At 43.3% G+C, this 13383-nt stretch overlaps 1 protein-coding gene across 1 annotated transcript; it reads left to right on the top strand.

The window, feature by feature from the left end:
• The first annotated feature begins 2595 nt into the window (after positions 1-2595).
• LMOD2 (leiomodin 2) lies at positions 2596-9461 on the top strand. Its single transcript, XM_040545385.1, has 3 exons — positions 2596-3642; positions 7435-8790; positions 9129-9461. Exons 1-3 carry the CDS (start codon positions 3370-3372, stop codon positions 9153-9155), a joined length of 1656 nt encoding a protein of 551 aa, XP_040401319.1. The 5' UTR covers positions 2596-3369; the 3' UTR covers positions 9156-9461.
• Positions 9462-13383: the final 3922 nt, after the last annotated feature.

Raw genomic sequence — 13383 nt, 5'->3', positions numbered from 1 at the left:
TTTCCTGCATACAGAATTTCAGCAGGGTATCAAGGGGCATGTTTTTGGGTTTTGTGCTGGTAGCTGGCAGAGTACTTTGGAGGATTCATCCTAGATAGCAGTCAACACAGCCATTACAGACTTGTGCACGTGGACTACACGTAGCCCATGCTCTGCTCTCATGCTGCCTGCGATATGAGGAAGTTCACTGTGAAACCTCTCGCGTCAACCACCTCACACCTCGCTAGCACAACATTTCTTCCTGAAGGGTTTATATCGGAGTCACAGTTGTGTGACTGAGCACGTAGCGTGGGGGGATGTACAACAGGATGCCCAGGCTGCTATTTTTGCTTGTTGGTTGTTGTTTCGTGGTTGTTTTTTTTTGTTTTGTTTTTGTTTTTGTTTTTTTCCCAGAAACCTGAGTGTTTATAATGTCTGAGAAATGGAACTGGGGGAAGAGAACAAAAAGTCTCACGCAGGAATGGTAATATTAGGAAAACAAAATCACTCCTATTTTTGTAGCAGAGTTCCTCTGAGAAGATGGGCAAATCAATTTAATCATAATTAAATAATTTGAGTGACAACCTGTGGTCTGAACTGTAGTGGTGGGCAGCTTCAGCAATGGTTGATGTCCACAGGAGCTGAGCACTGACAAGCTGAAGTATTGCATAATGCCAAATACTCCCAAAAAGCAAATCCTAAACATGTCACCACAAGCACTGCACATTGGGGAGTACTTTCAATCTTAAAGTCTCTTTATTTCTCCTTTCAATTGAGATAACACTGCCACCTCTTCTGAAAGCGTTCTTAGACAGACAAAGTCATTAGTAATCTTGATATACTGAAGAACAAGGGTAAGACAAAATGTTGAGGGGCTGTTTGTTAAATATGCATGATCTCTCCTGCACTCTGCGTGGCAGTAAGGGTCCTGGGGACTCATGGGCCCAGAATTGAAGCATATAATTTTATATCACAGAATTATGGAATTAAGCACTGAGTTTCTGCGCTCATCAGCAGGCAAGGACAAACATAATGCCAGCATTTTGTGATCTGTGAGTGCTTGGCTTTACAGTTTTAGCACCATTTTTGTGTGTACAACTGGCCAGATTTATTACTTTTATTACTGTTGTTTGAGAGAGTGTTCATGGGTGTTTACACTTGTCCATTTCCTTATAAAGAATGGGTCCTAAATTACCCTGAGTGACATGTACAGGTTTAAGAAAGGACCCAAATCTCTTGTAACCTCATGTAACTCTGCCAATCTCCCCTCACTTCTGGGAAGACATTTGCAATAGAAAAGCTTACCCATGTTTTGTAACATCTTTAAATTCTGTTATTTCTTGGCTAGAACAGACATCACTGAGATTCTTATCTTATGATAAACATCATCACTGTACCAATGTATTATCATGCCTCTGCAGGGAGTAGCATTGAAGATAGCGTTCATGTTGCTGTGAAGGGCTGGAATAAATTATCCTTCAGAGTATTCTTTGAAAAGTAAGCAACACATGTCACTTTTTGAAGTTTCTTTGAGTTTTGAAAATTAGAATTCTACACAGAAAACGGTAAATAGACAGGTCAAGTGGTTGTATGTCGGTACATTGTATTATGGACTCTCAACATAGGAAAAGTCTGAGGCTTACAAATTTCGTTGTGTCTGATGTTTTTGCAGCTTGTTTTTGCTTTTTTATTTTATGAAAGGATTGGCGAATACAAATGACCTGCAAATTTTTATTTAATTTGATTACAAATGTGCAGTATTCTTTAATCTGATTTATGAGTGTTTTCCTGTGTTAGGAAAGCCAAGACTTGCTTTCATCCCACTTGAGTGAGCTAAGCTGCATGAAATTCACATAGAAAAATGATGAAAGGAAATATCTAATTTATTTACCAACTTTGTTCATGAAAAGCATGCTCACTCCTCTCTCTATTGCCATTAAAGCAATATATACAATAATAAAACTTTATAAACAATTTGGCTAAACACCATACGTCAGTTCTAGTGCCCAATCCATGCTAATCAAAAAGAGGCAATACTGGACAAGTACATAGGTCAAATTTTTTTCACTTACATTTTCATTAAATGTGGACTTTACCAACTAAAAATAAAACCACCGTGGCTTATCATTTTATAATGTTAACATTTATCATTTATCTACTTCCTTGTACCAAAATCAACTTCTCTGTCTTTCTCTCTTCCTCTCTTTGTCTCTTTCTCACAGCACCGGTTTGCAGATATTGCTGGCCTGGATGTTTCTGAAAGCCTTATTTGTTTACCATCATTTATAGTTAGCAAAGAGAAAAAAAAAAAAAAGCATAAAGTTTAAGCTTTCATTCTGTGCTTCCTTACATTGGAAGATACATCTCTCTAAAAACAATGTCAGAGTAATATAGTACTTACTAGAAGATGTGATAACGTGCATATATTTATATGTACATTGTTCCCATATATTTATGTGTTTGTGTAAATACATTATCGTATATCTATACAGGAAAAAATACCCATAGATATACACACATGTGAATATATATATGAATTTGAGGGTGCTCTCCAGCTGCACATCCATCAGCTCCAGCGAGTGACGGCCATAAACTAAAATGCCCACTAGAGGCCTCATCTGCTAGGGTCTGTGGGCATTAACGAAGCCCGCGCCGTGCTGTGCCCCTACACCTCCATGAGATGCCACCGACCCCAGCAGCAGCCTGCAGTCCTCCACCGGAGCAGCAACTGGCACCAGCTGCAAAGAGACGAGTCGATCCTTCCCCTATCACTCCTGAGCAAGTAGAGTCGGCAGATAAGCCGGCTGGGTGATGTGTCGAAGGCGAGGTGCAGGCACCACGACCTTCTCCCCTTCTTCCACCGCCTGCAGCCTCCTGCAGCCGCCTTGCTGCAACGATGGCATGGTTTTGCCAGAAAACCATGAAAGGCAACGGGACTCTGGCGAGCGATGGTGAGGCTGTTCTGTTCCCAGCCCCTGTGGCAGCTCGGGTTTATGTGAATTTTCACGGCTCTTTCCTCCTGTTGTTAACAGGCGAGGCCAGCGTGGTTTTCTCCCCGCCGCCCCCCCCGCCAGCGGGTGCCCTCCCGCGAGCAGGCTGCTCTAAATAAGGCAATGGTCACTGTGTCAGTAATCCCCTCTTCCAGGGACCTGCAAACACCAGCGGTGGGACATTCTTTCTGTTCAGATGTCTAGCTGACGTCTGATGCTTAAAACAGAGCATGCTTTCATCCCTTCGTGCATTGTCGTAAGCCCCCGGTGATCACTCTTAAAAGGGTGCCTCAGCTACTCAGGGAAACAGTTGCTGACCAAACGAGACACGGCGTGCCTGATCCAGCCCTCGTGAATGCCTGATCCTTTCAGTTTTGTACCAGCCTGACCAAACGGGACCATGTCTACCTTTGGCTACAGAAGAGAGCTCAGCAAATATGAGGACATTGACGAAGACGAGCTCCTCGCTTCTCTCACTGAAGAGGAGCTGAAGGAGCTGGAGCGGGAGCTGGAGGACATCGAGCCCGACCGTAACCTTCCCGTAGGACAACGGCAAAAGAGTCTGACAGAGAAAACACCCACAGGGACTTTCAGCAGGGAAGCGCTGATGGCCTACTGGGAGAGGGAGACCAGAAAACTCTTGGAAAAAGAGAGGCTGGGTGCATGCGACAAGGTAAGACCCTGAGGTGTTCGCTGCTTCCTAGAAATGTTGGGGCTTCTTCTTCCCTGGCTGATCTCACTCGCTGTTTTTATTTTCTTTCTGTCTCTTGTAACATTTATAAGAACCTTGTCGGAGATATGTTTGTGCCTGCTAAAGCACTGTGTGTTGGCTCAGAGAGTTCTTGCACCCTCTCTGGAAGTACATTACAAACTTAGCTGAGAGCAGAAGAAAATCCTGCAAAAACTCTTGCTGATGGTTAAAAACTGCGCAGGGATACAGTTTTAAGGGGCAGGTTAAAAGTTATTGCCAGGTAGCGATATGGACTTTTGGTTAACTTTTGATTTTGTTTAAAAGCTAATATGCTGCTTTTTAAAACCAAAACCAAACCAAACCAAACCAATCATTATTGACTCCTAGAAAGCACATCAGGAAAAGGATTCTGAATACATAGCATGTCAGAAGTTGAATAAGCATCCCAGAGGCTTTGTGCTTGCTGGAAGGAAGCCGTGTTGTGGCCAGCAGGATTTTCTTGCTTTGGTGCTGCTGAGGATCCTTGGCTCGGGATCTGCTGGCAGTGATTGTCAGAGGGTGGCTGTAAGTTATTCCAAAAGTGGCCTGGAGCAGGGTGACCAGTCAAACCACTTGTCTCTGTTCCCCCAAAACAACCTGTAGTGCTTTTCCGTCAGTTTGTCCACAAGAATAAAAATTGTCCTAGCAAATGCTGGCTCCTGAACTACAAATGAACAGCACAACTAGGACTCAGTCCTAACATCTGATGAGCACTCTGTGTGAGCTAATGACCATATTGGCATCCCCTGAGCCCTTGCAGAAACAATCTGTGAGACTGAGCTCTTCCAAAAATTAGCTTTTGTTTTCACAACAGCTCCATGTAGTTTCAAAGCAAAGCAAGAACCTAGGTGTGAGAGTAATTTTTTTGATTTTTAAGCACTGCTCCATACCAGGTTCTGCCTTATGAGGACATGTTCTCCTATGTTTAAATAAAAAAAAAATACGAAAAAGATAAAAAAAGCAAACCTGAACTTGTAACAGCCTTGTCAGGAGCTCAGTTCATTTGCAAGAAAATCTAATTAGGCCATTTCTGCATCAGATAAAATATCGTCTTAGAGAAAAATCACTTGGATAAAATTAGCTTGCAATAATAATAGTCAAGATTTCTTTGCAGTTAAGTGTTTGCTCCTGCTAGTGAATGGTGTTGTAGTGTCTTTGTAGGCAAGCACACCAAGTGCTAGCTGTCATCAGACCATTAGTATCAGCTTGCAGACGTGGATTTCACTCCCTGTTTGTCAAGTACTAAGGAACGGAATGGCAAGATTAATGTTTTTTTTTTTCCAGATGAGCCTGGAACCTGAAACCTGGTTGGTTCCAAAAACCTTCTGAACAGGGCTCGTTCTGTGTCATATAATGGTTTCCCATGCCTGTATAGTATTAACAAGGTGTTAATAACTCAACATTACAGTGCTTGCAAAAGCCTTTGTTCTTTTAGATCTGAGAAGAAAATTTCTAAAAGTGTCCATAAATAGGAAAGTGTTCACTTGCTGATATCGAAGGCACAAATGAAGGCAGTAAGAAAATGTTTTCTGTGTTTCTTGAAAACAATCTCTTTGCACTCAACTGTCTGAAAGTTAGGCATCTTATTTAAGATAGTTATTTGTGCTATTTCTATAGTTAGTGGCAAGACATCAGCCCCTTCAGAAGGCACACATCCTGTAGATAGCCTTTTAGGGTGAATGCCATGCCCTCCAGAGGTATTTATCTCGCTGTGTTGACTATCTCCAGCCTAACTTTTCATCAAGTTGCTACCATGAGGTAAGATGAAGCCCTGCAGGCTGCCGGCAGCAGTCCTGTACTGAAATGGTGCCACAATACCAGGGCATGCCTCTGTAGATCTGCAGAGTACTCCACTGCAGAATTATCATTCAGATGGCTATGAGATATGACACCTATCGATGTATGGAGATATGACATCTAACGATGTATTTGATGGGAAAATAAATTCCGCCTTTACCCTCAGAAGTGCCTCTGAGAAAAATCAAGTTTGTTTATTTATTTATATTAATCTAGAGTCATCAAAACATATTAGCAGTCCATTCAAAGGCACAAGCTTCTGCTCATATGCAGCTGTGTTGAAGGCTGTAGGGTATATGCTTGGGTAGATAAAAGCAGAGCAATCAAGATGCTTTCCTGGATAACCGATGTTTTCAGCTTTTAAAAGCTGCATACATGCGCAGAAGCTGCAGATACAAATCTCAGTCCCATAATAAACCTGGCATAAACACATCCCTGTTTCTATATGCAGCACAGCGTCTTTCTGTGTTAAGGGACTTCCTTCACAGACTCTGCAGGAGAAGCAGGGGCCGGACCCTACAAGCCCTCCATACACAGGGTGATGGAGCTGGATCCTGCAAACCCTGCATGTGCTGAACTCTCAGCAGTGGAAGGCTGGACCAGTTCGATTACCTGTTTCATTAGAGTCAGGCTTATGTGAACACTGCAAATTCTGTCTCCTTTGCATGTGTCCCAACACAGCAAACTGCTCAAGACTGTGAAATGGTACCATGCAATCTGTAATTACTATTATTTTAACCTTTCACTGCGTTTTTAGAACCAGATACTTAAGAAAACCTAAAGCTACACAGGTTTTCTAAAAATAAGCTGCCAAGTTAGTAACAATTCTGTTTTCCAGAAGCAGAGAACCGAATCACTGTGTCTCCACAAAGTACACAGTTAGTATTTTACAAAGACTAAAATATGAATGTGAATGTACCTGGCCTGCACAATGCTGCCATGCTTCTGGAGCTCTCCAAATGGACAGTGAGGTTTTCGAGGGGTACAGACCTTTTGCTGCTCCTGCACGTGGAGAATTGTCTACTGCCACCAGAACTGCTAAGGACACCTGGCAGAACTTTGAGAAGTGGATCCAAAGCTGCTATTTTGGTGCCCATCAAACACACTGAAATAACCTCGGGGTTTAGAAAAACACTCGTTGCATAGGCAATGAGTTATAACCCGTTACAGTATGGCAGCTGGCCTGTGTCAACTGTTCAGGAGCAGAGTCTCGGCTGTTGGCAAACATGAAGAGATTTGGTGTTTATTGATATGATTACTTATTACCTGTGGGAATGTGTTATAATCTTTTCTTCACAAATTGCTCCTAAGTGTGTATAACACCTTTAGTGCACCCAGAGACCTTTCTGCAGGACTCCCATAATACTATATTATCTTCCACATCGCTGTGCCTGTTTACATATGCAGACACTGTTTGTATTCTAAGTCATGGCATTCTTTAGCCTTTTTGGATGTGCTAATGTATACAAGGGAGACTGAGCATTGACGCAGCTGTCTAATCTTTACGAAGTAAAGAAACTTGTTGCTCACATATCATGTCCATTCTGGAACTGCAGTCTTGTGTTTCTGCTGGCAGGGACCCATACAGATCCATTTAATAGCCCCTTGTAGACATGCCAACAAACAAAGAGTATGAAGTTTATCCATGTTATGATATCTTGTATTAAGTTTTGTCTTGGTAGATATCTTTGACATCAGGGAAGCTAATCCAATTTACAATAAGCATTTGTCTTCTAAAGAAAATGAAAGAAATAATGATAAAAAGGTGTAAGGTGCCGAAACAGTTTTTCTGTTCCCTTAATTGTCTTTGTTTCTGGGGATTTATTTTTAGCTATCAGCATTAAATTCTATAGTTTCAAGATAATTGTTTTTGTGCAAAGAGGCAGTAGCTACGTTACTGCAATCGTGTTTAACACCCACACCTGCATTCCTGTTCAGGAATCAGAGCAAGAAGATGACAATTCAGAAGACATTCAAGAAGAATATTTCACAGAAAGCAACAGTGAAGTGTCTGAGGAGGCATATACTGAAGGGGATGATGAAGAGGAAGAAGAAGAGGAGGAGGAAGATGAAGATGACAGTGATGATGAGGATGATGAAAAGCAAAATGCTGCAGCTGGTGAAACACCTGTGAATTGTGAGGATGGCAGGAGTTCTGACCATACGAGACACAAGAAGAGTAACAGTGTGAAGGACAGTGAAAATTTGCTCAATGGCCACGATGGGAAAGACACCGACAATCTGAGCTTTAAAAGCAGTGCCATCCACCCCTGTGGAAACCCAACTGTTATTGAGGATGCTTTGGAAAAAGTTCGGAGCAATGACCCAGACACCACAGAAGTGAATCTAAATAACATTGAAAACATCACTTCGCAGATGCTTATACAGTTTTCTCAAGCCCTGAGGGACAACACTGTAGTCAAGTCATTCAGCTTGGCTAACACACACGCTGATGACAATGTCGCAATAGCAATTGCTGGTATGTTAAAGGTAAATCAGCATATAACTAGTCTGAATATTGAGTCAAATTTTATCACAGGCAAAGGAGTGCTGGCCATCATGAGAGCTTTGCAGCATAACAAGGTTCTAACAGAGTTACGGTTCCACAACCAAAGGCATATCATGGGCAGCCAGGTGGAAATGGACATAGTTAAACTGTTGAAAGAGAACACCACTCTGGTCAAGCTCGGATACCACTTTGACCTTGCTGGCCCAAGAATGAGCATGACAAGTATTCTGACAAGAAATATGGATAAACAAAGGCAAAAGCGTATGCAGGAGCAACGGCAGCAAGAGTCTGGTTGTGATGGAGCCATCAGCCCAAAGACCAAAGTCTTGCAGAAGGGGACTCCTCGTTCCTCACCTTATACGTCACCCAAGAGCTCACCTTGGTCCTCTCCAAAGCTCCCTAAGAAAGCACCGCCAGCAAAAAGTCAGCCACCAGCTCCTGCACCCCCACCTCCACCCCCACCCCCTCCTCCCCCTCCTCCCCCTCCGCCTCCCCCAGTTATTCCAGAGAAGAAGGCACCAACCAGGAACATAGCTGAAGTCATCAAGCAGCAAGAAAGCTCAAGAAAAGCCTTACAGAATGGACAGAAAAAGAAAAAAGGCAAAAAAAGCAAAAAACATGAGAACAGCATATTGAAAGAAATTAAAGATTCTCTAAAATCGGTCTCAGACAGAAGATCAGAAGAAGGCTCCCAACCCTCCACCCGACCCTCCACCCCACAGAGGTCTCTCCATGACAACCTTATGGAAGCAATTCGAGCAAGCAGCATAAAACAATTAAGGCGGGTAAGTAAGAGATCATATTTCAGTAACTGATCGTGGCTCAGATATAGCACGAGCTCAATTAAATTTAGTACATAGATATTTAATAAAAACATTCTTAGAAATGTGAACGTAAAATACTTGGGAGGAGGTTTTCCTCTGATTAGGCTTTTCTCAGCACACTGACTTCTATTTAACTGAGATTGTGACAGAAAGCGAGGTACTTTCCTAGGTTCAGGGTTGCTATGGGAGGTGGTGATTAGCAGAGGGATCTTGGGAGAATGCCTACAACTCAGGAAGGAATTTTGACATCCAGACTGTACATCAAATGTATTGAGATTCCCCCACTCCCTGTTTTGTAGGTGGAGGTACCAGAAGCCCTTCGGTGAAAGCCTGGATGACAGAAGAAGCAAAGCACGGCAGTGGTCAAGGGGAGGCTGTTGGGCTGTTTACCAGTGTTAAAATAGACTCTGTAGCAAGCTGCTTCCTAAGTACCCTCTTAGATTTGAACCGTTTCCCTTTTCCTTTCAAAGAAATAAACCCACTAACTACTAAACAATGCTTTAAGGATACATTTGCCTTATAATCTGTAAATATGGAAATAATTCTCTTTTTTATTTAATAAGATTTCTATTGAAAAATTGCTGCTTCTTTAGATATTCTTTTCGATATCTGATTGCAAATCACTGGACAACTTCTTCACACTGAGATGTAATAGTTTACCAACCTGTGGTTTCTTCATTATTTTTTTCCATGAATTTACAATAAATGCAGTTTGAAGCTTTTAAACAGAAACATAGTCTTGGGTTTTTGTGAGTGAAATCCTGCCAGATGTTTGTGTGAACATTAGGAACATCTCCCAGGAAAGAAAATGAAACCTTTCTCAGCTACATGGATCAGGCTTGTTTGGAGGATTGTACCTGAGTCTGTGTTAGTACAGTTCCATACCAACAGAGAAAAAGAAAATGGCTCGTCAGGCTATATACAACTCAAATAAAGCTGTGGGCTCTATCAGGCCACTGGTATTGCATACCAGGTCCTAAACCTTGATCTAACAGAAGGGAAAAGTGGGTGATGGCCAGAGCTGCAGTTCATGTTGACTTAGGCGTTAAAATTAAAACGGATATTTTAAGGTGCAGCAGAATTATTCAACTGACATCCATTTTGTACAAGTGCAAACCACTGTATCTAGGCAGAACTAACCCTAGTGCCGAGACCAGGTCAGACAGAGAAACTTGAAGAGCAGACCTGCATTCAGGTGGAAAAGGACTTTCATATGATACCAGTTGAGCTGAGTGTGAATCGTCAACATGATATGGTGGAGGCAGAGCCAACGTGATTTGGAGATGTGCAGCTGGAGGTATCACATCACAGGCAATGGCATGAGCAGCTCTTCTTCGTGTAGTACTAGACAGTCTAGCTCTGTCTGATTAGTCATGGTTCTCGGTGCATCAGATAGTGTGAAGGCAGCAATAACAAGAAGAAAAACAAGCAGTAGTGAAGATGTTGAAGGTCAAGGAGAGGTAAAGGTTTTTTGAAAAACAACTAATTATTAATTAGTTTACTTATTTCAGCAATAAGTAACAGAATTAGTATTTCTTTTACATAAAACCACACGAAAGAAAAGTATTTATGGTCACCCAACATTGCAGTGGTACTGAGAAACTACAGGTAAGCTTATATCAGGAAATATTCACCAGATTTCCCCAGAAAGAGGAACAAATTACTTGAGGGCAGTGAAGCATAACAGAAAAGGGATGTGTTAGTGAATTGCCGGGAAAGTTACTGTTATGGTAAGAAAATGGTAAAGATACATTTTCTATTTTTAATTTATTTGCTTTGGTAGTTACTGAGTAGAACCAACTAAAAGCAATTTACAACTAACTGAAACACTTCCAAATGTTTTTCCTCTTGTCTCAGGTTCACAACAATTCATGAGTATTTCTAGACCTATTATCACAGGAAATATGCTACATACAGATAGTCTTCAGCTACCTTTATGACAGCATAGAATCCCATAGCATAAAAATGAATCTGTGGTCAGTTACTCATGACCACATAGAAGCTGGAGCTTGGGATCTTTTGAGGATATAAGCAGTACTGGAATGCAGCCATGCTCAGGAGGAGGCCCACAACCCCAGACAGCTTTGTGAAGAATGAGAAGAAGTTTAATCAAATGACAGAATGACAGAAGCAGATAAGAAGTTGGAAGGGAGAATGAAAGCTAGGGACAGAATCCCAGGAAAGCACAATGGAGAGGATTTGGAGGATGATGAGAAAATGAGAAAAAGGAAAAAAAAAAAAAAAAAAAAAGGGAGAGAAAAAAAAAGCTTTAAGGAAAGATGGAGAGTAAGAAGTGAGAAGTAATTGTACAGGAGGTGAAAACTGGTATCAAAAAGGTAGATGGTAGAGGAGAAAGGAATACTGAAAAGTGGCAGATGAGGAAAGAAAATGTGGAAGAAGAAGAAAAGGTAGAAAAAAGAAGAAAAAGGAAGGTAGAATTCAACTTTCAGGTCAATAACAGCTGTTTGAGTTACTTCTTTACAGCTCATATATTCAAGAAAGGGAAGGCAAATGGTTGCAGACCTTATGAAGATTGAACCTGCGCGGCAGCGTGCAGTTGTTGACACCTTCCTCATCAGTCCTGTCTCTCCATCACCACTCCACTGACGGAGATTAGTGTTTCTGCTAAAATGTAAAGTCATGGAAGCGCCAATCACTTGTGGTTATTTAAGCTCCTGTGGCATACTCCTTCACGAAGTGTCAGTCCTGTGTCCTAGCCAAATTCTAATCTGGGTAATTACCTTCTGCCTACATAAACTTCACAGCAGTTTGACTTGGAGGCATTTCAAAGCCTGTCTCCTATTTGCAGAGCTGTGAGACAGGGCCCCTGAAAACACCTTGTTAAGATTTTGATGCCCTGTTGAAGGAGAAGGCAGCCCCTTCCCTCCTTAGGCGCACGTCAGTCCTGCCATGGTCAGTGTCCCATTCCTCCCGGATGCACGAGCAGCTTCCAAGAAGCCATTTGTTTTCCTTTCAAGTAGGCAAGTGAGCACCATATGACAAGCAAACGAAACCGCTCTGGGAGGTACTGTGCCATCTCCCAGCTTGGCACGAGCCAGGAGTGGAGGGCTGCCAAGTTGTCCTCCTGCCAAGCTTCAGCTCCCCTGGGTGCAAACACCCCTGCGCTTGTGTATCTCCCCTGGGGCCCAGATCCTGCTACTGGGCTCACTTCACTCTCTATCCCCTTTCCTTGAGTCACAGGGAGGCAAATAACCTCCTTTGAAGGCCTGGCAGCCTCTTGTTTGGCCTGTACGGAGGATGTCCCTTGGGCCAGCTCCTGCACATTCCTATGCCCTCACCAGAGCTGACAAGGAGGCCCCAGGATGCAGGATGTTCCTCGACTGAACTCAAAGGATTCCCTGCAGCTAGCGGCTGTCCACTCACTGTCAAAGACCAGTCAGAGAATGCACACGCACAAAAACCTCCCAAAATGAATTGGTCAGCAATAGGAGAGCTGCAAAGAAGAACCAAGTACTTGCTGTCACTGAAGAGGCAAAGAGGCAGGGCAGGACAGCAGGTTATAGTGTCTTTAGAAACAGCCTACATGTCCTTAGAACATTATTTGTCTCATAGTGAATTGCAGAAGTGACGAGCCCACTGAAGAGCAGAAATACTGTAGCTTTCTGACGAAGAAAAAGAGCAAAACCTGTCTCCCCTGTTTGCACTGAGCCAAATCTCTCCTGCAAATGTTCCCCCAAATTCAGCCTGGGGAGTGGGACTCTGCAGATCACAGCAGCTTCACGCGGTGGTTGAGACGGACACAGGGTCCTCCTGGCACCCCACAGCTGCTCTGTGCTGTGTGCTACAAGGGTGCTGTTGCAGTGCTGACCTGCAACTGGGCTGCCCTGGGCATGTGGGGCAGGCAGCACTGCGTGGTGGTCGGAGCTGTGCCGCCCCGCAAGGCCTCGTGCTCTGGATAGTCCAACCAGGAGTCACTGCCTCAGCTGCAGCCTCATGCTGTGGCCCTTCCCTGTAACCTGTTTCCATGTGAGCATCCATGCTGTAAAACCCCGTGTGAAAGAACAGACCTACCAAAGCACCAGAAAAATCAGAGCTTCATTTGTTACCTGTAATTGCAGTACCTTTAGTTTGTGCCTAATCACCTGGGGAAGCGTTTGAGCTTATAAAAAGAAAAGAAGCTTGTAAAAGCTCAAGAGATTTTGTTTCCATGTCTTCCGAAAGTTTCTTCCCTCCTGCTGAGCCCCTTCTTAAAAGTTTTGGGTAGTGACCCGTGCAGCTTGGGGATTTAGCTAGAGATAAGTGTGCTGGTCTGACAACAGGCTCCATCCAACTCCCTGGCACCATGGAGGTGCCTCCTTCCCACTCAACAGGGCAGGTGGCCAACAAGGCTCCATCCAGGTGAAGCCACCTACATTTCTGGAAGCTGAGCCTGTGCTACGTGCAGATGGGAAGCCAGAGGAGCGTATGCAGTGCTGTTCCAGCAAGAATTGGTTGGAGGATGGATGTTCTGGGGCCCGGGAGGCTGCAAGGTGGAGGGGAGTAGAAGGTTATGGCCAAAGACCCTTCCTCACCTGCACACCAGCCACCCCAGCA

Source organism: Cygnus olor, chromosome 1, assembly GCF_009769625.2.
Source record: "Cygnus olor isolate bCygOlo1 chromosome 1, bCygOlo1.pri.v2, whole genome shotgun sequence".
Lineage (NCBI taxonomy): Eukaryota > Metazoa > Chordata > Aves > Anseriformes > Anatidae > Cygnus > Cygnus olor.
The sequence above is the reverse complement of the archived record's forward strand: the minus strand, read 5'-3'. Positions and strand labels throughout refer to the sequence as shown.

Coding starts and splice junctions, on each gene's coding strand:
- LMOD2 (XM_040545385.1), top strand. CDS start 3,370: ATGTCTACCTTTGGCTACAGAAGAGAGCTCAGCAAATATGAGGACATT. Junction 3,643..7,434: donor GGCTGGGTGCATGCGACAAG/GTAAGACCCTGA, acceptor ATTCCTGTTCAG/GAATCAGAGCAAGAAGATGA. Junction 8,791..9,128: donor GCATAAAACAATTAAGGCGG/GTAAGTAAGAGA, acceptor CCTGTTTTGTAG/GTGGAGGTACCAGAAGCCCT.